At 34.6% G+C, this 24,191-nt stretch overlaps 2 protein-coding genes across 3 annotated transcripts in view; one reads left to right on the forward strand and one right to left on the reverse strand.

The window, feature by feature from the left end:
* The window catches only part of LOC141823431 (protein SHOOT GRAVITROPISM 6-like), a 32,807-nt gene extending 25,088 nt beyond the window's left edge, over positions 1-7,719 (reverse strand). The window contains 13 exon segments of the mRNA XM_074710714.1: positions 696-773; positions 2,041-2,127; positions 2,831-2,936; positions 3,032-3,135; positions 3,361-3,424; positions 3,500-3,578; positions 3,687-3,782; positions 3,888-3,978; positions 5,930-6,001; positions 7,102-7,233; positions 7,323-7,377; positions 7,468-7,558; positions 7,645-7,719. Of these exon segments, the coding sequence (XP_074566815.1) occupies positions 696-773; positions 2,041-2,127; positions 2,831-2,936; positions 3,032-3,135; positions 3,361-3,424; positions 3,500-3,578; positions 3,687-3,782; positions 3,888-3,978; positions 5,930-6,001; positions 7,102-7,233; positions 7,323-7,377; positions 7,468-7,558; positions 7,645-7,678 (1,089 nt within the window). The 5' untranslated portion in view covers positions 7,679-7,719.
* Positions 7,720-10,491: 2,772 nt separating this feature from the next.
* LOC141823539 (sterol 3-beta-glucosyltransferase UGT80A2-like) lies at positions 10,492-23,411 on the forward strand. Of its 2 annotated transcripts, none has more exons than XM_074710839.1 (14): positions 10,492-10,678; positions 12,031-12,212; positions 12,936-13,178; positions 15,573-15,684; positions 15,775-15,945; positions 17,134-17,197; positions 17,332-17,389; positions 18,574-18,751; positions 19,045-19,175; positions 20,706-20,808; positions 20,904-20,980; positions 22,174-22,221; positions 22,306-22,455; positions 22,554-23,411. In XM_074710839.1, the coding sequence occupies exons 1-14, from the start codon at positions 10,603-10,605 to the stop codon at positions 22,728-22,730; spliced, it is 1,770 nt and encodes a 589-aa protein (XP_074566940.1). In that variant the 5' UTR covers positions 10,492-10,602; the 3' UTR covers positions 22,731-23,411. The 2 variants fall into 2 exon arrangements, with proteins under 2 accessions (XP_074566940.1, XP_074566941.1); XM_074710840.1 differs by having other exon boundaries at positions 15,573-15,657.
* Positions 23,412-24,191: the final 780 nt, after the last annotated feature.

Below are 24,191 nucleotides of genomic sequence, written 5' to 3' on the forward strand. Positions count from 1 at the left end.
CAAATATATTTTTGAGTAGAAGATAGTCAAAAATAATTGAAGCAGCCTTGAGATGGATTATTTCCAAGTTGTGCTATTCTGTAATTAAGCTTTCCTATTGACAATTACATCAAGTGTGTTCCAGAAATCTAAGTAGTTCAGAAGTTTTATCTTCACGAAATTGCAATACTAAACTTATCTTACAAGTATAAGAAGGGTTGAAATTCAAAGGCTATGTTTTTCAGATGTCAAATAGTACAAGAATTGAATCATGAGAATAATTATTTTTATTGCCAGGTAAGTTTCATATCTCATAACTCTAATATTCGTAACAGCATCTTCTACAACCATGTTTGGAAGCATTGCCTCAGAAAATACATTTGCAATTTGCAAAAGCAGGTTCTATGCACTAACAACCTTGAGGAAGAATATGCATCTCATCACTTGAGGTAAGGAACCCAGAAACCAGAATATTTCTGTTATTTTCTTTCTGGTTCACAGTGAAACTAAAAATGAGCACTATTGCATTGAGTCAGATTTCACTGTACAAACCAGTTCCATCCGTGAGTCAGGTTTCGTTGGTGTTTTGTGACATGTCAATTATCCAAAAAAAGGTACAGTTATTTACATCTAAAGGCAAAAAAATGATACGGAAACTATTTATTTTTATTGTTATCCAACAGTAAAAGAGAATTCTAATTTAAAATTGGACTCACATTCAGAAGGAAGGCACAGAGATCGTCAGGGTATACGAAGCCAATCACAAGAAAACAATGTTGAATTTCATTATAAGTCTGAAAATGAAAATATACTGATTAACTTCCAAGTTCAAAAATAAAAGGTTCCATGTTAAATAAATAAGACAAAAAAAGAATTGAATAAGAAAAGCTGTACTCCCTCAAGAGAACTTAACAAATTTATTAGCAGTCATGAGAAGCAAGAAAAACTGAATTTTCATAGAATTACTGAGTGTTGAATCATGCAGGCATGTGGTTAGTCAAGAAATGGAATGTAGCAGAAATTCCACGTTGGCTACATTGAATCTTATTCCTCCATTGAGCTTTATCAAACACAATATCACTAGTAATATTCAAACTAATTAAATATTTTTTACATTAACAAATATTCTTTTGCTCTCCCTCTGCCTGTTAAACAAACATTCCACTTGTAAATTCAACTCTTGCAACTATAATTGGTCATCTTTAAACATCTTCATGTTATCAAGGTTTACAATCTCAAACCATGCTAAAGTTTTAGTTCTACTACTTCCTAGTTCATTGCCCATATGAGAACGTCACATGCTTCAATTATTGCTATCCCTCCCTCTAGTGTTAACACATGCTTCAACTAGTGCTAGATTGATATGCCCCTGTGGTCCAAGTCCAACCACAACCAGATCCTACTGCTAGAGTGGGTCATGGGAATGGTGAAGGTCCATAGTAGCTGTTAGGAACATTGAGGTCGTCAAATATGTTCCGAGTGTGCTTTTAAAGGAAAACATAATAGTGAGCAACTTCATAAGTCATTCTTTTATGATTTAAATATTTTAAACAACATAGAACAAGTACCTAAAACAAGTTATAAAATCCAAAAAATAATTGTAGTCATCTCAGTGATGGACTCACATAGCTAGCTGAGATTTCCGATCAAATGTTTCATAGCATGAGAAAAAACGTTGAAAAATACTTGTGAAACTTCAGATAATCCACTAAGATCCAAACTACAATATGCTTGGTTATATGAGAATTGTAAAATGTCAAAGACAACCACAATGACTCCTGATACCGTTCTGCAATGAGAATCTCTTGAAGTTGAACAGGATAGAACCTGTCTAACAAGCTTATGTACTAGCTTGCCAAAAATCAATCCCACAATAAAAACAAATTGAAGTTACACCACGAGTTCATATTTCCACACTTTAAAGAAAACAAATGGAGACAAAATTGGAAAAGTAACTTAACTTCAGTAATATCATACTATTAGAAATAATACAATATTGAGATTGGAAATTTCGCTCCCAGGAATGATTATGCATCACTAATCAGACATCAAAAGACATACCTTTAGTCCCATTGAAAAATTTGAACTATGAATTTGGCTGTTGATGCAAGAAATTGGAAGAAGACTGCATAAGATCACAGTGAGTTCCTACAGGAAAAGCCAAAAGAAACTAACCTCACATTCAATTATGCAAACTAGGACACGGAAAGTAGATTCAAAAATTTTAGTATTGCAATAAACCCAAATATGCATGTCATAAAATATCCTACTCTATAACAGAACCAAAAAGAAACAACTGTGAAATCTCAACTATTTGGAGACGTATTAAGTCACTGCTAACTATATTGGGCACAAGGTGGGGAAAAAGTGAGAGAAATGGGAGTTCTTAGGAATGAGGTAGAGGACGAGGTGGCTGGTGGGAGGAAGGGGAAGGTGAAGGGGAAGTGGGAAGAAATAGATAAGTGAGAGGATTTGTCCAAGTGTAAGGGAGGAGCAGGTTGTGGGTGATGGATTGTAGGAGAGGAAGAAGTGAAGAATGAAGAGGGATGAGAGCTGTATGCATAATCAGGTTCTGCCCATGTCATGCCAGAATGACTAGCCAATTCAGAGAGAGTTGTCTTGATACATGCACATCATGGACTATGGGCATGGAGCATTTTAATTTTGACTTCTTCAAAGAGGAGAATCATTGTTAGAAGGACCAGTTTTCTAATAATTATAAATAACTTAGTTAAAACTGGATGTCCACACATAAGATAAATGTAAAGAGAAAAATCAAGCTAAGTTTTACTCTATAGACTAGTGGTATATGGTCTTGCAAGATCATCATGAATCCTTAGATAAGCAGTACCTCAAAATCAAGTAGAGGAGGGCCATTTTCAGATAGGAGACAAGCGGTGAGAAGATTGTGCAAACTCTGTGTGGCAAGAAAAGCAATCTCTTGATCTTTTCTGTATCTGTGCAAAACAAACATATAATCATATTTGATGTTGTTGGCTCAACACTGAAAAACAACAAAAAGAGAACAATCACGTAAATACACATTACACACAAGTCCAAGATTGTAGGGATAAGCCTAGGTAACCCTGCCTTCAACTGTGAACGGGTAATAAGACCAACCATCTGCCCTAAAGCATCTACTGCAGAAAGTCGTACCTGTGCCAGCAGATTTGCAGGTTAAAAAAAAAACTGAAAGAAAGATGACTTTTGCCCTCTTGAAATGTTGAGTCATAGAGTTGAGCAATAAAATTACAAACTCCCAAAAAATAAAGAATACAGTGTACGCACTGAACTTCCTGTGTTTGTTTGAAGTGTATGCCTTTTGAATATCAATGTACAAATTTGAACACTTAGAATTTAGATATTATATTCGATAGATACCTTTAGGTCTCGTGAATTAGCCCAAACTCTCAACAGTAATTCAAAAACAGAGTTCATAAATGACCTGAGATACATTAAAATGTCAGGCTGAAAAATGCATCTGATGACTGACAAAAAGATAGAGAAAATGATAACATACATGACATCAGTATCAAGAAGTGGATCAGAAGGAAAATCTCCAACATATTGCCAAGCAGCCTGACACCAACATTTGAATGCTATAATCAAAAAAGAAAGAACCATCAGCCAACCATAAAGCCATCACGATTGATCAGGCACGTCAAGAAATGCATTTTAGTATGCATGATAGCAAAAAGAATAGATACCATTTGCAAAAACTGGTCGTTGGGCATCCCGCACACTTCCAAGAATAGGTAATACACGCAGAAAAACATCTTTCAAATGTGGAGCGAATTTCAGAGCTTCCATGTGATGAAAAAAATAGAAGAAAAATAAGTTGAAAATATATAGCCACCTAATAAATATAAAAGAAAAAAAATGAAGCATAAAGAAGATAGATTCAACACCTTCAGTCGTAGCAAAGTCTGCAAGTATCTGAACCATGGACTGCAAAGCTAAGTTAGGTCCAGATAAATGAAGAAAAACTTCCTCCATCATCTAAAATACAAGATTACAACTTGAATAATAAGCAAGCGCAAACAATTAAAATAAATGAACAAATGCCAGTACCTTCTATTAATAAAATAAAACAAACTACTAAGTTTGAATAACAAAACATATCAGTCTCATTCTAGGAACCCAGAGATGAACTTAGTTCAATCCAACTACAATTAACAACCAAAATCCACATGTATAACTACAAGACTAACTATGTCGTCAAGTACTAGTAAGATTTTTGTGTATCAATTTGTCCCGCTTCAAATGCTACTCAACCTAAAAAGTCTGGCCACCTCTACAAGCTCAATGAAGCAAAGCAAAGGGCCTGCCCCATCACCACTAGTCAAGGCAAGCAACTCACCAAACTATGTCTAGCCACTTAATTAAGACTTCCTATCTCCAAAATACCATCCCTTCTAGTTAAGACTATTAAATAGCATTTGCTCTCTTACAAGCCTTGGAACAAAGGGAAAGGTGCAATTGGTTGTTTATCAGCCCAACATACCTTATTGCTTGGTCCACCTTTTCTAAATGATACTGAGCCATATGTAAATTTGGTCACTCAGTAGCTCCGTATAAGGCATATTAATAATATGCAGGTCATCCAGATATTTCGGTTTTTTTCTTTTGTCTCCTTTAAAATTCATACCTTTATGTCTAATTAATTCGACTGGTCTAGAATCCATCAATTATCTTCAAATATATCTATATTATCCCAAGTTATTCACTCGCATTTAATTATATATTGTGGCTACACTCTACGGTGTATAATAAGTTAATAACACCTTTTTACTTCCATTTCTTTTCAATATTCTCATGTTTGCTATATTAACCTTTTGTTATCTTTAACTATGGCTATATTGTGGTATTGTATAACTTTTCATTCTCCGCAAAAGAGCTTAAAGACACAGGATGCCATTTTCTATTCTAATCACTTGTCCTTATCTAAATTCCAATATATAATATAAACAAACTCACCTTATTATCGAATAATAGTTAGATTCCTGGATCTCTCACCCATCCTGTTCAAGCAAGGTTGTAAAAATGATGCAGTCAACCCACTGCATAGTCATATGTGGTATGCAAGTAGATACATATGTGTGTATGTGTATAATGCTTAACATTTATAGCAAATTAAATTAATCAGCTATAATTCCATAATTCCACATAAAATTATGTGTGTGTGTGTGTTTTAATCATATAAAACACATGATATTGTAATATAGGTTATTAATTCAATTTGCTTCGTCCCAACTATTTTAATGCACCAGAATTTCAATTTTATAGATCTCTGCACATGAAAACCACATAGCGCATATGTGAGTCACATAGACTGTTTGAGCCCACCTTATAAAGCCAGTTGCATATGGGGGGCAAAATATGTTATATGCATTGTTTTCCCATTAGCCTAATGTATATGCAGCCACCTGAACCATTTTTTTAAAAACATTGTTTCTATTTTTTTTAAAACATTGTTTTTTAAGTGTACCTTTAATGTTTCTTTTAGAATTGTATAGTTCAGGGCTAGCAATCATAAAATACCTAACAAAAAAATTAACAAAAACCCTATACTCAACAAAGTATGGAGACACAAACAGTTCCTTTAGATATCCAAAACCTAACAGATTTAGAAAGCTTTAAACAGTAGATGTGCAATCCACCATAGAATAGAAATGACCAAAGTTGGCTAATTTAAAGCATCAGAAAAACAATGAAACATACATATAGACCAATTAACATGTTAAGCTGAACCACTTATATGTTGCTGAATGTTAGTTTATGATAGTTAGACCATTTAAATTTATAAAGCATTTTATTAGCCACAACTCTCCATCTGGGACTAAACTAGGGTGCCATAAAACATAACTGCAGTAAATTTTCAATAGACACTGTGAATAGAAAAAACGGAGTAAACCAGTCTATTAAATTCTTGGTCTCACTAAAAAGTTACCAATTCAGGCGCATGGGATCCAATTGAAACAAGTACAGCAGCTGCCGCCCTTTGCCAATCAGCATTAAAATCCTATAATTAAGCATAATAAACAAAAGAATAAATTAAACAGAAGTACAAAAGAAATGGTACAACTTCAATATGCTTCTTTAATTATCATCTTTTCTACTAGAAAAGTGTTTTCGCACTGTTGAAATCATGCATAGAAAGGGAAAAATTATTCTGATCCACTAAAATTTCAAGCATTGAGGAAGTTTCCAATCTGTTATACTATAGTATTGTGTTTGTAATGGAGGAGCGAGGAGATTGAATGGTGAATTATATGAGAGATAGTACCACCAAGTTTTGAGGAAAAATGAGAAGCAATTGGTAGTTTAGGGTTTTAATTTAAGGGAAGTGTATGGATTTGATGTGTGTTATGTAGAAATTTGCAGGGTATGACAATTAATCTTTGATTATGTTAGGGATGAAATTTGATGTTGTTCAGAGTTTAGTTTTGTGGAATTTTATCCGAATTCATAAGCTCTACTTGTTCGCTTCTAGTTCATGGTTCATTGTTGCATTTCTTGTGCATTAGATCGATAAGTCGAAACTCACAAAGATTCTTGGACTTTGGGTATAAATCTGGGAGCTCATGAGCATGTGTTATTTGCATCTATTGATTCAGAGTTGTGGTTTCCCACTTGTTTTATTTTTTTTTTGGTCAAAATTTAGTAACCTTTTCATGTGTAATTGTGATTAATGTTGTCAATGCACTTGTTGTTAGTTGTGAGGTAACATTAGTTTTGCTGTCATAGCACCTGTGGTAGTTTGGCTGTTATATTCGTGTTGATATAGTTTTTGATGCACTTCTACTGATGCTCACACCTTCTTACATTCCACCTTTGTATTATTTTTCTAACTCCTTACTCCAATTTCAATGAATGTGATGTTGGTCGCCTAAATTTTTAAGGATTGTTGTGATAATATGACAGAAAAAAAATTTTCATGATATGCTCTAACAATAGTTTAGTATTTATTCATTTGATTACATGTGTATATGCTATATCTACCAGCCAGTTAAACCCAGGCGGTGCCTAATAGTAACTTAAGAGTTACAACATTCAAAAACTACTGTGTGCGAGAGAGAACAATCAAACAAAATAAACCCATTAGCGTTGGGGCATCCATACCTTAGAGGTGATCATCTCTGAGGTAGCTATCTTTGCAAGCTTAACCATATATGTAGGATCGACATCCTTCGGTTCCATTGCCCGAACAGCACGCGCCATTACCAGGAACACTCCGGCCATATTACCAAAACGCTAACCATCGAACAACAAATTTCAAACCAATTCAATGCACGCGATAAAAAAAAATTGGTATATCATTGTTAAAAACGAGAGTCACATACCCGGCGCCCTCCTTTTGAGATTGCGATACAACAATCGATCACTAAAATAGGATTCCTGGACAGCAAACCTCGTCAGATTCGAAAAACAACACACGCGCGAAGAATGATCTTACGGCAAAACAAACGAGGGAGGTCAAGTGATTACAAAGGGGCGATTTCTTTTAGAGATGCCAGAGATGATTCTCTTACGACAGGCGATTCGTCGGCCAAGGACGAAACCAGCACCTGCACTGCCTCTGTCATGAAACGTACGAAAGAGGTCCACAGATCAGTCGAACGTGAGAGGGGGAAACTAGTGGATCAATGACGAGGATTATCTTACCGAGCCCAGGTAGAGAGGCAGGGGCGGACGCCATGGCCGTGGCGGAGGAGCTGGCGAAGCGATCGGAGTCGGAGAAGGACGACGAGCACCGGAAATAAATATGAATTTAATAAAAATAAAAAACTAACAGCAAGAATAATCAATAAACCGAAGGCGGTTCATTGTATAACCCGTTTCTTAAAAATAGATAAATGAATAAATAAAAAATATCTAACTGATCCTTACCGTCGCCTTCCACCATGGGATCGAACTCAACCGATCATTCTGTTTGAAGTCGCCTCCCTCGATGCCCAGAAATTATGTTCCCTCCTCCGATGTCAGATCCGGCCAGCCAGCAATTACCTTCTTCTTTCGTCCTGTGTTTGCTCCGGCGCCAAATCCGACGAACCAACTTCCTTCCGTGTTAGCCGGTCAATAGCTCGCTCGATCGGCGAGCTCATCGGGCAAGCTTGCGGGCGCGGCGGGGCAGCTGTGAGTGGCGATCGCTGCCAGGCCGTCTCGAGCTCACGACCGAGGCTTACGCCACCTTGAGCCCGCGGCTGCGGCCAGGCCGCTTGAGTTGCAGCAAGGCCGCTGCGAGCTCGTGGCAATGCCGGCCGCGAGTTTCTCTCCCTTTTGCCCTTTTCGTCCTTCATTCGTCCCTTCTTTTTCCTTAAGGCGGTAAACGAGCCAAGGCGGAGGAGCCAAAACATTGTTAAGCTTTGATAAGGCAATGCCAGGCCGAAGCTTGAGTTTTTTAGCTTAAAGCATTGGTTTAAGTTATGCTTAAGTTTTGGAGGGTAAAATCTAAAATGAATCCGACCTGTCGATTTGAGTCGACGCTGACGCATCGAGTTAGAATTGAAAATTTTAAATTTTAGAGATATAATTAAGTTGGTTACGATGAAACATACCTATTGAAGAAGATAAAAATTGAAAATTTTAAATTTTGGAGATATAATTAAGTTGGTTACGATGAAACATACCTATTGAAGAAGATAAAAATTGAATCTCGACAAAATTAAAAAATATTCTCTTCCATCGTAATCAATTATAATTTTCTAATTTACCTCCTCATAATTAATTGTGGAGTCAATGATGTGAAATCAATGGATTTTACTTTTTACTAAAATATAATTGAAAATTTTAGAGCTGGATTCGAAATCTGACTAAAACAAAATTTTGGATTCATTTGAATTGATTCGGGTTGGACTTGAAAGTCCAAAAGTGGTTTATCTTTTTATTCTCATTGTAAAATTATTTGTTATTATGGTTTAAATTTAAAAATTATTATTATTTTAATTTATTTTATTAAAAACTAATATTTTTTAGTAAAAAAATTAGATTGGTTAGCTAGATTATTCAAATTCAAATTTAAATTTGGGAAATGATATTTAGCATGGAAAATTTCAACATTAATGGAGCATGACACTCACAATTGCATGCAGTGGATTTCACTGTATGCCAGTGGGACCCACTACCAATGTGAGTGTCATGCTCCATTCATGTTGGATTTTTCATACTAAATATCATTTCCTTTTAAATTTATAGTTTTGAGATTGATTTTGAATTTAGATTAAGAATTTTTTATAATATTTTATTTCTAATCTAGATTTTAACCTCTGATCCATCTGAATTAATACCCTATTTAAATTTAAGTATTATCAAACTTTTTAATTTAATTTTTTAATTATTTGATTTTTTTTATATTTTTAAATTTCTTTTAATTAGTTAACTTCATATTATAAATTTATATATTTATTTTTAACTTTTTTTTATTTATTTATAAATTTTATTAAAAAAATATTTTTGATGAATATAAATTATGTTTTATTTATGAGTATTATTCGTCAACATTATTTATAATATAAATTATATTTTTATTTATAGATATTATTTATAAATGCTATTGACTATTTTTATTTATAAACATTAATAAACTGACCGGCATATATCTTCAATCTTGTTCATTCAATTTAATTAGTTATTTATATCAATTGGAATATCTAATTTATTTCAACTTTATTGATGGACAGGATTTCCGTTGACTAAAATAATATAAATTGAGTCACTTCAGTTTGAAAAAAAAGAGAATATCTAATTGGATGTTATCCGCTTAAATCAATTCAAATAAATATAAGTTAACTATATTAATACTGAGCAGAGTTATCAATTCAAATAAATATAATTGAGACGTTTTGGATTGGATTGAAATTTTATTGATGGAAAATATCGGCCGTAAGTTTGACTTGTCTAATTCATGATTTAGTGTTGTGATCAACTGTAATTTTTTGATTTACCTGTTCATAAATGATCATGGGACCGATCGTGTCAAGTGGCTGTTAAAATGACGAATTACACTTTTTTGTAGAAGAGAAATTTTATCAATTTATTTTAAAGTGAATTCAAATAGACGTGTTTACTTGGGCTTGCGACTCGCATATGTTGGCTGGAGATGAACTCGAGTTGGCTTGTGATAGGCTCGGATTGAGAATCTTTTTTTTTTTAATTTTTAAAATGATTAATTAATTATTCTTAGCAAAAATATTCGATAGCCTTAAAATTTTAAAAAATTATAAATAACCACCTTGCAAACTCAACACAAACTGATAGGAATCTGATACATTTTAAGTTATATATTTTTTTTATTTAATTTAATCCCGTTAAATTGTGTTGGAAACCCAATGGATAATTCCCATATTTACAGACCACAGTCTCGTAGTGGACGGCGTCCGCTTTAGGCAACCCGTTGCGTCTCTTCCCGGTTTTCGACAGTGGAGTGGGTGTTGGCCACTGCCACGTGTCCTTCCTTGAGCAGTGTGTAACCGGGGGCGTGCACAGGTCGTTCCTTGAGCAGACTGTAACCGGGGGCGTGCACGGTAACGATCGCTGCGGGTGCCGATATCCCTCTCTCTTCTCACTCCGCAGCGCCAGATCTATTCGTGTCTCCCTCGGAGACGCCTGGTTTCTCGGCCAAGAATGGCGGAGAATGGAACCGGCGTGGAGGAGAGCAAGAGGAACGGGAAAAGCGTCAGATTCACCGCCTCCCCCGTCGGTAATTATCCTGGTCTTTTGCTTTTGGTCTTTTGCCGTCGTTTGGATTGGGCAGGTGTTTTTACGAGCAATATTTTGGAGATCTAGTGGATTGGGTGTGCGCGGTGCTTCTATTGGTAGGTATTTCTGGCTTTTTCTGTGGGAGAGGGAACTTTTAATTTGGCAATGATGAGGTATTGATGTTATAACCGAGTGGGTTCCGAAGAATCGTAGTTTGTGACATGGTTGTGTTGCATTGATCATCGAGCGAGTAATTGAGTGGATTTGATCCCAGAAGGAGGCATACAGTTTTTTTTTTTTTTTTTTTGGAGATGGACTCTCGTGAATCCCGTCAGTTCGACTCTTTTTTTAGTAGCGGTGTAGTTGGATTTTTCTTTGTGATACTGGTGTTTGATCGATAAGTTAGTCAAAAATGTTGCTCCTACTACTTTCTCAAGGTGGCTGCTTGTTCCTCAATCTACCCACCATCGGGAGTAGAACTCATTAAGCAGATGGCAGCGAAGTAGTTATTCAATGAATCAATAACCCCTTTCGGTGTCATGTGCCTTTCCCTGTTAGAAGTGAGGTGATATCGGACTAGTTATTCAATGACCACTTTTGTTGTCATTCCCCTTTTTGAAGTTAGAAGTGATTTGTTATCAGTGCTGCTGCTTCGTTGTTATTCCCTTTTTATTGATTTATTCAAGTAGCTGCTCCAGTAGTCACGTCAACAAAAAGGATTGAAATATCTCCATGGTTGCTACGCTTAGGTGTATTGACTCACTAAACACCTTGGGCTTTTGGTTGTTGGAAATCTTGTTCATTTTTTAGTTATGATAATTATTTCCATTTCTATGGATGCCTACTAGTTATTGTACATTACACTTGTTATAGGAATTTTATTTTGAACTGATAGACCCTGCACTAACTAAATAAGCCTATCATATGGTAGAGGAAATGAAGATGGAAATGGAGACGAGGGAGAGAGTTAACACCTTTTGCATTTAGCTAATTATGAGATTGATATTGAATGCTATGGATAATTTAGTTACTCTTAGCATTTGGTTCTCATTGGTCATCATGGGGTGCACATATATGCTTTTCATGGATGATGCTGGTTGGACTAACACATGAAAATTTTATTTTCTTGAGATGTAACATATTTTTTCTGTTAAGGCTATTTTTCCTGGTGTTAACACCTTGATGATGCTGGTTATGGTCAGTTAAAATGGATGCTGAATTACTATTGGTCGATAGGACTATATAATTAGTGATCTCCACGAATTGGAAGTTCAAATATCTGATTTGTTTTTAAAGTCAAACACTTGCTGTGTTAGAATAAATGCACCAATATTCTTCTGTTTGTTGTTTCAGTTGATAGAGGACTTCCTAGGTCAAATACTATGCCTGGTGGAAGAACAGAGTCTGCAGAAAGTTCAGAAGCACATTTAGGAAAAGAAAGCCTAAAAAGGTCAAGAACTGAGAAACGTAGCCAGAGTCCCCACGAAGACCCAACACTTAAATTGTTCAGTGATAAGGTTCCCAATAAAGAAAAGGTTTTTTTCTCTCTCTCTTTCACTCTTCTTGTGACTGTATTTGTGTCATTGCATTTGGGTGATGCGAGACTTACTCTGTTGTGGATCTGTCATTTTTTGTCAATTTTGTAAAGCTACAATACCATTTAGTGCTGACTTGATTGTATTTCTCTTGACTTAGTTATCTATGATTCATGAATTTTGTTTGCTATCTTCCTATATTTAGGCAATGATCAATCAAAATACAATTTTCTAGGGATGTAAAACCTTGATGCGAATAATAAGAGATCAATTTTGTGCTCCCTTGATTGAACTTCTCTTAACTTAATTGTCTAGGAGCCAAGATTTATTGTTCGTCATCTTCTTATTTCATGGCCTGATCAATCAAGGCAAATTTCTAGGTATGTAAAACCTTGAAGCAAACAATGAGATATCAACTATGTTATTGATGATTGATTGTAGATTGCCAATGCCCATCTTTTTAAAACTACGTTTAGATAATACATAGTTTAACTTTTGGAACTACTCGAGGTGTCATTAACAAAATTCTTATCACATATTTCTCATCATCATCTGTTGGGCTTCATCAACTTTTTTCTTAAATTCTTTAAAATACTTTTTATCTAGGTATTCTTTTGTGTGTTTTTTTTGTCCTTTTTTTTCATTAAGGTTGCTTTGTGTTGACTTTGCAAGGTAATTTATTTTTTAAAATCTATTTTTTGGTCATTACCTTGCTTAACACAGATCAGGATGCTAAATCGAATAGCTACAGTGAAAGATGATGGGACTGTTGTTGTTGATGTTCCTAGCAATCTTGAAATTGCACCTTCAGAATTGGGGTCAGAGGATGGAAATGGTGAAGCAGCTGATGATGAGCCATTTGATTTGATGGATTCCCAATACCGACCTCCTATGCAAATAGTCATCCTTATTGTTGGTACACGAGGTGATGTTCAGCCGTTTGTTGCTATTGGAAAATGCTTGCAGGTTAGCTATCTCAATGCTTAGTCTCAGGGGTTCATTTCAGTATGCAGCAAGGAGGCTCACTCAACCAATTCACTAGATGTTTGAGTTTGAAGTTTTTAGATGCATTTGACAATAATATCTTAGGTTTATATTTTTTTAGCACTTCTGAGTTGCTTGTGCACAATTAATTCAACACTCCTGTTTCCCCCCTACGTAATGTTGGTTGTAGTTTTCATTCTCTCAAGTTTTGTATCTTGAAATCTGGTGAAATAAATTTTAAACCATTGACCATTTCGGTACTAATCTTCTTATGCTTTTCCATTGATGTTCCCAAGGCACACTTTTTCAGACAGCCTCTTAGTACAATGTCAATTAGCTTCCTTTCTATTATTTTTTCATCATTGTTTCTTCCTTGGTAATTTTATGAACTTCATTGAGCAGTTGCAAATGGATGTATATTTCAAATACCAGTCAAGCATAGTACCAACCTAAACATGCATTTCAAAGCATGATGAAAAGTAATATGACAACATTGGAAATCCTTTCAAGACTTCTTTCGACGAACAGAAAATCATTTAACACTGGGTGTTAACAATTGTTTCTGATGTATACACTAGGGCACACTTATTCATACTTAGACAAATATTGTGTTTTTTAGTGTGAATTCACATGTGTATACTAGGCCATTTTAGCTTTTATTAGGCATTATCTACCCAAAGTTTTTAATTCTGGTTGTGATGGTAATCAGAGAAGTTCTGGGATTGAAAAGAAAACTATGGGAGGCTAAATAAGTAAGACAAAAGAGGATTGCTATGTAACAGGTCACACATTTAACAAGTCGGATGTTTGGAAACACCTTTACCAACTAGGAAGTGGGTTGCCATTCAAAAGAATTATGGACATATAGATGAAGAAGATGCAGAAATTGGATTTGGATATGTATCATGGACCTTGGTTTCTTGGCTTAGACAAACGGAAAGAAGGATGCCCATATTACAATTCCAAAAGTAAATTTATGTATAATGTGTGATTATATTGTTGTCCTTTATTCTTTAGTAGTTCCAACAAAGAAAGTTATACAGCAAATAACCTAAATAGTGTCATATATTGGCGTCTAAAGCTTTTTTTAAAATAAAAATTAAAAAAAATTAATACACTTATCCTTGAAGAAGTGGGATTAATTGACCTGGATTAGACATTAAGTAGATTGCTCTTTCTTCTATGTCAAAATGTTGACTTCACTTCTCTTTCCTTCTCCTGATCTCTTTTGAGATCACTGCAGACAGTCAATGCTTCTTCTTCCTCTTTTATATATATATATATATATATATATATATATATATATCAGCAATGGCAGATTGGTTACAGTTATCTGATTCTTTTTGTATTATTGTTGACGTTGGAACATCATGGTGGATATTCCCATAGATATAGACTTGCATAGAGTTTAATGATGTGATGCACTCAAATGGATGAGCTAACACAGTTTGTTGTTGTATTCTAACAAGATGGTCAAATACATCCTGAATAAAAGCTTCCACTAGTTAGCAAATGGCAAAGTAGTGCCAGGGGCTTAAACAATTTATTCAATTTAACTGCCTGCCAATACATTTTGGTAAATCATTATTCTTGAAAGGTCCTAATGCATGCTAGTAACAGAAAGCTTTTTTGCAACTTTGTACTGCCTATATTTTGGTAAATCTTTGTTCTTGAAAGGTTCTAAAGCATGTTAGTGACAGAAGCTATTTTTACTACTTCGTAATTTACTGCAATTCTTACCTGAAGATCTTTTGCAATAGTCACATATAACCTATACACCATGGGAATGCAATCAGTGTCTATACTTCAAATGAAAGGAATCTGGGAGGATTATGTTTCTATACCCCTGTGCTTGTGGGGTGAATATGATTTCTTTACAGGATCAAGCTATTTCTGGAGTATGGAAATTAAATGCAGGAATGGCATTTTGTTCAATGACTGAACCTTCATAGGTTGCATGAAAAATTAGAGAGAATAGCATTACTTTCTGCTGGATATTTATGTCATCAATATTTAAATTCATAAAGGTAGCATCTCTCATTCTTCAAGACGGCACTATAACTATGTGGTCCCTTGTTTGATTAGGCATCTTGTGTGCTTTGTTGATGGTAAACCACTGTAACATGGAAAAAGTGGAGGAAATCAACATTTTTCATTTCAGTTGAATTATATAAGAACAAATTGATGACACACTCTTCTTTGTTCTTTCTTTCTGATAAGTTCCTTCTTTTTTTTTTCTTTCTGTTTGTTAAATTTAGTCTTGGGTCCATTAGCTCATTATTTGTTGGCAATCTTCCATGGAGAAAAAATAATATATATTTCAGCATTTAATCTCTTTTTTATAATAACATCATGCTGATGAAATAAACTTCTCAGGATTATGGACATCGTGTTAGACTGGCAACTCATGCAAATTTCAAGGAGTTTGTATTATCTGCTGGCCTGGAATTTTATCCTCTAGGTGGAGACCCAAAAATTCTTGCTGAATGTATGAACACCATCTGTTGCTTGTTAACTGGCATTGATTGACTGTGTATTCCATCTTCTTTTCTTTATTCCTGGATTGCCAACTTTCTAGATATGGTGAAGAATAAAGGTTTCTTACCTTCTGCACCTTCGGAGATACCTATCCAGCGTAAACAGATGAGGGAAATTATTTTTTCCTTGCTCGCAGCATGCAAGGAGCCTGATGTTGACACCAGTATCCCTTTCAAAGCAGATGCTATAATTGCAAATCCACCTGCTTATGGTTAGATTTCATATGAATCTCCATGCAATTAACTGAGAGTAACTTTTCTGTTTTTCTTCTCTTGGTCATTGATAGTTTGCATGGAAATCACTAGTTAATTTTGGTAATGAATAAAACATAGCTATTTTCTTCATCGCGTATGCAGTCTAATACTAATGGTTTGTTGACAGTTGCCTTGTGATGTTATAGAAGATGACAGAATAAGTGTTTGCAGTCGAATCTCAAATTAACTGTTAAGTAGTTTCTTATTCAGGCTGCTATAATTCAATATATATGGCAAATGCCGATGAGTCTATGATAAATGAATTTCATGTTAATTACTGCAAAGCAAATGTTTTTTTTTGTAACTAAGACAAACATGGAACAAGGATAACGAATCATGTTTGCGACCCAAGGAGAAATGGCCATTTCCAAGGGACATTTGTTTCAGTGTGGCTACCAATTGGTAGTCATGGAATTAGATAGTGGAGGGCAACACCTAACTTAATGCATTTAAGTGAATCTGGTATGTCGTTGAGGTTTTTTCATTGAACCCCATTAAAACTTGGGTTTTTAGTGGAAAGTTGAAGGACCTGAAGATGTTGGAGAGTGGTTGTTCTTCTCATCATCGTCGTCATCATCTTCTTCTTCCAACATCTTGTTCTTCCCCTAATTGGTGTTGATGGATCAAATCATCTTCGTCTTCTAAATTTCTTGCTCGAGACTAATTTGTACTTTGATAAAGCAATGTCAAGTTTTGTCCTGCTCGGTGCTGATGGGAGCAAATCATCTTCTTCAAAATTGCTTGCTTGAGATTAATTTGCAACTTTATAAAGCAATGTCAAGATGTCAGAAATTTGAAAACATCAATATTGGAGTGTTGGACCATTCACACTGACAACCATCTTTCTTCAATAACATTTCCTTATTCTGACACATTTCAAGCTATAACAAAAACACATCTGTGTCTCTACTGAACTTCACATGACTAATGCCCATTTATTTTGTGTCTTTTCTGATCTCAGTTAGTTGCTACAATTTGCTCTCAGTGAGTTGGTTCTTGCATATATTCCAGTGATTTTCTAATGGACCATTTCACCCTCAACTATGTGGCTTTTTTTGTAATTCATTTTTTCCCGTCAGTTAGTGATTCATTAGTTTTACAAGTTGAAATTTCCTAACTATCAATCTGGATGGATGGCTGTTCAGGACATACACATGTGGCTGAGGCATTGAAAGTACCAATTCACATATTTTTCACAATGCCATGGACGTGAGATACTCTCTCCCTTTTTCTATCTCTCAAACTGTTTCAGTATGCTGATACTTGGGGCATGGAAATTCTCTAACGGCAGCCTCTTATATTCACTTAGAGTTATTTCATGCTTTTCTGTTTCCTGATTTCAGACCCACAAGTGAGTTTCAACATCCTCTTTCCCGTGTCAAGCAACCTGCTGGATATAGGGTAAGAGAAATCAAATGGCACTTTGTTTTCATTAATATATTAAAGGATGCTTCTGACTTTTCTACTTAATATATGTTATTGCTTTTATGTATTTGCATACAACAACAACAATAACAATCAAGCATTATCCCACTAGATGGGGTCGGCTATATGGATCATTGTACACCATTGGACTCTATACCCTACTATATCATCATCTATACTTAAATAAAATTTATCTTGTTTTATTGTTGCTAACCAAGTCTTTTTTGGTTTTCCTCTTTCTCGTTTGATGTGTGTATTTATCGTAGTTTCACATTTCTTAACTGGAATATTTATTGGTCGTCTAAGTACATATTCGTACCATCTTAAATGTGTTTTTCGGAATTTTCTCTCAATAAATGCAACTTCGACTTTTTCTCTAATGCTCTCATTTTGTATTCTGTCCATTCTCGTATGTCCACATCCACCTTAACATCCTCGCCTTTGCAACTCTCATCTTCTGCTCATGTGCTTCAATTATAATACAATATTCAGTGTCATATAACATAGCATGTCTAATTACCGTTTTATAAAACTTCTCTTTAAGTTTTAGAAGTACTTTATGATCACATAAAATACCTGACATTCTCCATCATTTCAACTATCTTGTTTGTATTCTATGTAAGATATCTCTCTCAATCCGTCAATCGTTTTGTAAAAATGATCATAAATACTTAAAGCTTTCAATTCTAGACAACTCATCATCTCCTATCTTAATAATTTGTATTTTGATCTTTATATGGTAGCCATTACCTTTTTTATGATGGTTTGTTTTGATTAAGTTCTTAACAACTGTTTAAATTATTCTTAATGAGAAAACATAGTTATTTCTCGATATTGATTATGTATGCACCTCTGCACCCATACAAAGCTTGAACACTTGCGTGCTGCAGTTCAACATCTGTATCAGTATACATTTACGTAATTGCATCTTTTTATTAATCATATTTTATAATCCCTTAGTAATCAATTAGTCATTTTGGAGTTTTTATCATTTTCCCTAATTAGTTCTGATAATTCGTGTTCATGATCTTCCTTTTATATTTGAGCCATTTTACTCGTCCCACTGGAATTGTTCAATGATTGTTGATATAGTTCAATTTTTGTTTTCTTTTTGGATTTCCTGGTCAAAAATTCTACTTATTTATCATTTGTTTCTGCAGCTATCATATCAAATCGTGGATTCTATGATTTGGCTTGGAATACGGGATATGATAAATGAATTCAGGAAAAAAAAGTTGAAACTGCGACCTGTCACTTACTTAAGTGGTGCACAAGCTTCTACTTCTGACATACCTCATGGGTATATCTGGAGTCCCCATCTTGTTCCAAAACCAAAAGGTCTCTTTGTTTTCACCATCATGTACAATGTTTTGGTCATACAGTGACAAAAATCTCTTAACCAAGTTTAATAGCTCTTCATGAGTTTGGTGTCTCAATGCCTTTCATATTCTTTCGCTCTCAGCTAACAGCTGAATGATGGTATATTTTTTATCTCAATGATCAATGCAGTGAAAGAAGTTAGCCAAAATGACAATTTATATAATAGAAAATACACCCACTCATCATCAACAATGCTGTCGATGTGGCTAGCTTCAGTGTGATGATTCATGATTGTGGTTATTCATTTTCAGATTGGGGCTCAAAAATTGACGTGGTTGGGTTTTGCTTCCTTGACCTTGCATCCAATTATGAACCCCCTAAAGAACTTGTGGAATGGCTTGAAGCTGGTGAAAAACCTATTTACATTGGGTTTGGTAGCCTTGTATGTCATTTTGTTCTTTTGAGATGCTTTAGCCTCTCTTAAATAATTCTTATGCTTGCTCTCTGATAAAGTTTTACTTTTTTACATGCCTTTTGTAAACATTGCCAATTTTATTTTGCATTTCATCTCACCATACAGTAAGTTTTCTACTGGATGGGCACCTGTTTGGGGCAGTAAGATTAGCATCCTGCACTGCAAAATTGCAAATATTAGTTAGCTTCTAGTAGCTTAAACATTTGAAGCAGTGATCATAGTAGGTTAATCAAATCATTACATGGTATTAGTGCACATGTTAGGCATCTAAAACCTCCACCTGCAATTTATTTGGTTATTCACCTGTACTTGATTATTATGCGTATTCCCCTAGTGATATTATTATCGTACAGCTTTGGTTATTTAGCTTTGGCTCTCTGCTTGGTTCCATTCCACCATCTTAGCTTATTGTCCAAATTTTAGTTGTTTTCAACCATGAGGGTCAAGCTATTATCTTAAGTTCTTGTGGTTATAGCATTTGGTCAAATTTAGTTGAAAGCTTTATACGAGAGTAAATTATCCGCTTTTGCCAATAGTTTGGCTTATTAATCAAATTTAACATAAGTTAATGCACATATTGTTGTTGACAACATAGGGTTTTTAAAAACAAACACTTAGATATAACCTATATATTCATTTATATTAAATTTGATTAAATTAGTAATTCATATTAGAATGGATATTTTAGAAAATATGGAAGGTACATGTAATTCTGATAAGTCTAGTGGTGTATATATAATTTATGCCTAAAAGTACCTGAAATCTTGGTTCTGAATCACAATGGTTTCTTCTTCTGCAAATTGTGATTCTACTAAATGAGTTATTATTCTAGTGGCAGTGTTTCCTTTATTTTAACTTTTACTGTCTACACTAGGTATCAGAATAAATTAGTTATGCTTGAGTGATAGATATATGCGAGTTTCATATAATAAAAGCTTAATTAGAGTAGACGCAAAACTTTCATCATGTTGTCAAAATCTAGAACTAAAGATTGTTTATTTGTCATTAGCTAAACTGAGAGAGGAAACATTATTATTATTTTTCTATAAAAAGGATTTCAATTCCATGTATATATAACCTTTAGGCCTAACTAATTTTTCAAAAAATACAGCTACAAAAGTCTGTTTTTCTTATTATTCTTAACCATACCACTAGTTAACCAATAGGCAATATTGTTAATTATTTCTAAAATTTCTCTTTTATAGGCTTTTATAAGAATTTGTTCTCATTAAGACCAAATTATAATAGGTATACTGAAATTTATAGAAAATAGAATAAACTGGTAGTTTAGACCTTTAGAAAACAAAACAAAGGAATTTAGTTCCTATACAGATTTTAAATTTAGATATCTATTTTCTTTCGTCCATTATGAAGAGTTCATGTTTGACCCTCATGACAGTTAGTTTCAATGGGAGTTCCGGTTTATCTTTATTTAAAGTCTTACATGGAGTTTTACGAGTATGGATTCTTTTTTATTCAAGTGTTTTCTGTATATAGCCTGTTCAAGAACCTCAAAAAATGACTGAGATAATTGTGGAAGCGTTGAGAATAACTGGACAACGAGGCATCATTAACAAGGGATGGGGTGGACTTGGGAACTGTAAGTTTGTTTTCCGTATGACTGATTTATTTGGTTTTTTTTTCCTTAAGCTTAATCTGCTCCTTTGTTATTGTGTTTTTTTATATTATTTTTAGTGGCAGAACCCAAGGACTACGTTTATCTACTGGATAATGTTCCTCATGATTGGTTGTTCCTGCAGTGCAAGGCAGTGGTAAGCCTTCCAATTTGGCATTTCCTTATATTGGTTTTGTTAGCTGCGGATTGGATCTATGAATGTGCCTCAAGAACTGAAAAAATATATATATATATATATATACAAATATATTCCACAATAATTATTTTAACACATTCAAGCATCTATTTTTACACATTCTTGGTTTTGGCTGCATCGATAATTAGAATATTGTGTCATAACTTAGCTATTGTGGTGAAAATAGGATCAAATAATTACATTCAATAATGGTGCTACATTTTGCTGTTTCACGTTTATGAATCACTACCCTTGGATGTCATGATTGTAATACATTCGACAAAGGTGCTATTGCTGGTTGTTTAACCTTGATGCTATTCTCGCACAGCACTCCTCACACAACTCATTGCTAAGAGATGATATTGATAAAGCTCACTAGTGGCTATAAAAGCTCACACAACTAGATGCTGAGACAAGGGCGTTGGACAACTCCCATCACAATAGCTAATTAATAGGCAATACAATAGTACATCTTTTTGGAAGCTTCATCACACAAAGTACTGAATGAGTGAATTCCATCTCCAAGAAGCCATATGCACCTTAGTTGGAAGTGCAGTCAAACTCAACAAGCCGTACACAGCACCTCAACCAAACTATAGTCATTTAGGGCGAGCTACATTAGCCTTCACTTGAGCTCGACCAAACCTAGCTTGTAGTCTGGCTACATGACCATATCGTGGTAAGAGCTTAATTAGCCTTAATGCATCTAATCATCCCTACAGACATAAAGTTACAATATTACATACAACAGAAAATATATGGCGTCATTCTGATCTATTGTAAAGATATCATTCTAGGCCAACCTTTTTTTGATGAACAGAAGATTAAGCTTAATTTTGTTCATTTTGTCCTCTGATTATTTCACCCTAATTGTGAACACTATTAATTCACTTAACGGAATAATGACGTGGGGAATGCCACCTATGTGCCATGGAATTTTCCAACAAGTAAAGCAATGGTGTTAATGGTTGGGGGTATGAAATGCCGAGTTTGAAAATATTAGAGGTATTTTGATGATTTTAAAACTCCGAGGAGCATTGTTGGAAGAAGGAAAACTCAGATGAAATGAAAATTTCCCTAGTAACTAAAATTAATAATTTGTAGTATTTTTTTTGTGTGTGTGTTCTCAGGTACATCTTGTGTTTTGTGTTCAGGTACATCATGGTGGGGCTGGAACAACAGCTGCTGGGCTTAAGGCTGCTGTACTTCCTATCTTGCTCTCTCTTCTTTGTGTATAATAAAGTGCTAAAGCATGTCTGTCTAAAATTAAAGCGTTGGTTTTGTAGTGCCCAACTACTATTGTGCCTTTCTTTGGTGATCAACCTTTCTGGGGTGATCGAGTGCATGCTAGAGGACTTGGGCCACAACCCATCCCCATCGATCAATTTTCACTGCAAAAGTTGGTTGATTCTATAAAGTTCATGATGGACCCAAAGGTTGATTCTATAATTTTTTTTACGAACTTCATGCCTGAATCTTGTTTTTTTCCCCTATGATCTTAAAACTAAAAAAATGATCTTTAAAAAAATTACAGGTGAAGGAAAATGCTGTGGAATTGGCCAAGGCGATGGAAACTGAAGACGGTGTTTCCGGAGCCGTGAGGGCGTTCTTGAAACATCTCCCCATTAAGAAGTCGCCTCAGGCAGCAGAGCAACCATCTGGCATAGTTGGCTTTCTGCTTGGCTTTCTTAGATGCTTTAGCTGTTCCTGAATCGTCCTGTTTCCCTCGTTTGTGTATAAGGTTGTATTTGTGTCATCTTTATTCCTGTGCAGTCCATTGAAATTGTTTACTTGGGTAAAGTAAAGAGTAAGAGGGAAAAGGATGATGATAATTGTATTACTAGAGTTACCCACATCGTCTTCTTCCCTACTGCAGCTCCATCCTCACTGTGGCTTGTCCTTGCTCTTGGCCTTTGGTTGCCTATCGACAATTGCAAATTGCACTTGTAATTGCTTGTGCTTCTTGTCTATCTACTGCAGCTCCGGCTCGAGTTTAGGGAAGGCAGAAGGTTGCGGTCCGGCGAGGCGGAGGTGGAAGTGGCTGTGGGATCATCTCAGTAATGTGACTCGTCGAGGTTCCTCTCGATGGAGATCGGAAGGGAAGGCCGGCCACGGGGCATGGAATTTTGGGGGATCGACAAGGGCAAAATGGGAACTACAATAAAGTTCACGCGTGCAACGAAAGAGTACAAGGGGTTATTTCGTAAATTTACAGAACTTCGTTACTACATCTGATGATAGTGCTTGGAAATCGACAGGATTCAGGCAGATGCAGTTAGTTATTCTTTGGGGCCCTCCATTTTTTCCTCACTTTGTGAAAGAGTCCCTTCTGTTTGGTTTTTTTTGGCTGTCCGGTTTGATGCGCAGAAGACACGTGTCAGCACTAAATCAATGTGTGATTCTTTTCTATCTTTTTGTCTTATAATCCTTAATTTTTATTTTATTATATTTATATTTATTTTCATCCTTATACCCATCAAATTTCCATTTTCATTATACTTATAATTTTCGGAGAATTTAATTATTATAATTTAATAAAAATATATTACAATTAACATCGTATAAAAAAATATAATTTAATATAAATAGAATAACATATATATAGACTACAAGGAGAAAAAATTTTATTTATTTATTTTTTAAAGATATATATATATTATATATATATAAAATTAATTTAATTAGATATTTAAAGTAGTAAGTATGATTTTATTAAGACCTATCTCCATATAAATTCAAAAATCTCCATATCTAATTATCATCCTTAGATTCACTGCTCTAATTGTGACTTTGCAAAAAGCATCATTATTTGGAATTAAAATTAATTATCTTATTAAACCATAGTCTTTTATATTAAATTTTTTATTTAATTAATCTTCATAATTAATTTATTTACTAAATCACGCAGTGTAAATTTTCTAAGATAATTCTAGAATTTTTAGTTTTATTTATAATATTTACAATTTAATCTTAGAACATTTTATCCCTCTTAATTTTAAAGCATTTAATTGAACTTCAAAGGTATTTAGATATACATTATCTAATTTGATGGGCTTAACTCGATTAGTCAAAATCAATGAGAAAACATGATTTAGTGCTTAAAGAGGTTAATTATTAATTAGAGTGAAGAAACAAGACAAACCTTAATGACTAGTTAAACCATCAAAATCAA

This window comes from Curcuma longa, chromosome 3 (assembly GCF_044706935.1).
Source record: "Curcuma longa cultivar G26 ecotype Majalengka, Jawa Barat chromosome 3, ITB_CL_G26_1.1, whole genome shotgun sequence".
In the NCBI taxonomy this organism is placed as follows: domain Eukaryota; kingdom Viridiplantae; phylum Streptophyta; class Magnoliopsida; order Zingiberales; family Zingiberaceae; genus Curcuma; species Curcuma longa.

Bases quoted from the DNA above. Each gene is read 5' to 3' on its own strand.
- LOC141823539 (XM_074710839.1), top strand. From the start codon at position 10,603: ATGGCGGAGAATGGAACCGGCGTGGAGGAGAGCAAGAGGAACGGGAAA. The intron at 13,179-15,572 runs GTTAGCTATCTC...TAAACTTCTCAG, and splicing joins CTATTGGAAAATGCTTGCAG to GATTATGGACATCGTGTTAG. The intron at 18,752-19,044 runs GTCTCTTTGTTT...ATTCATTTTCAG, and splicing joins TCTTGTTCCAAAACCAAAAG to ATTGGGGCTCAAAAATTGAC.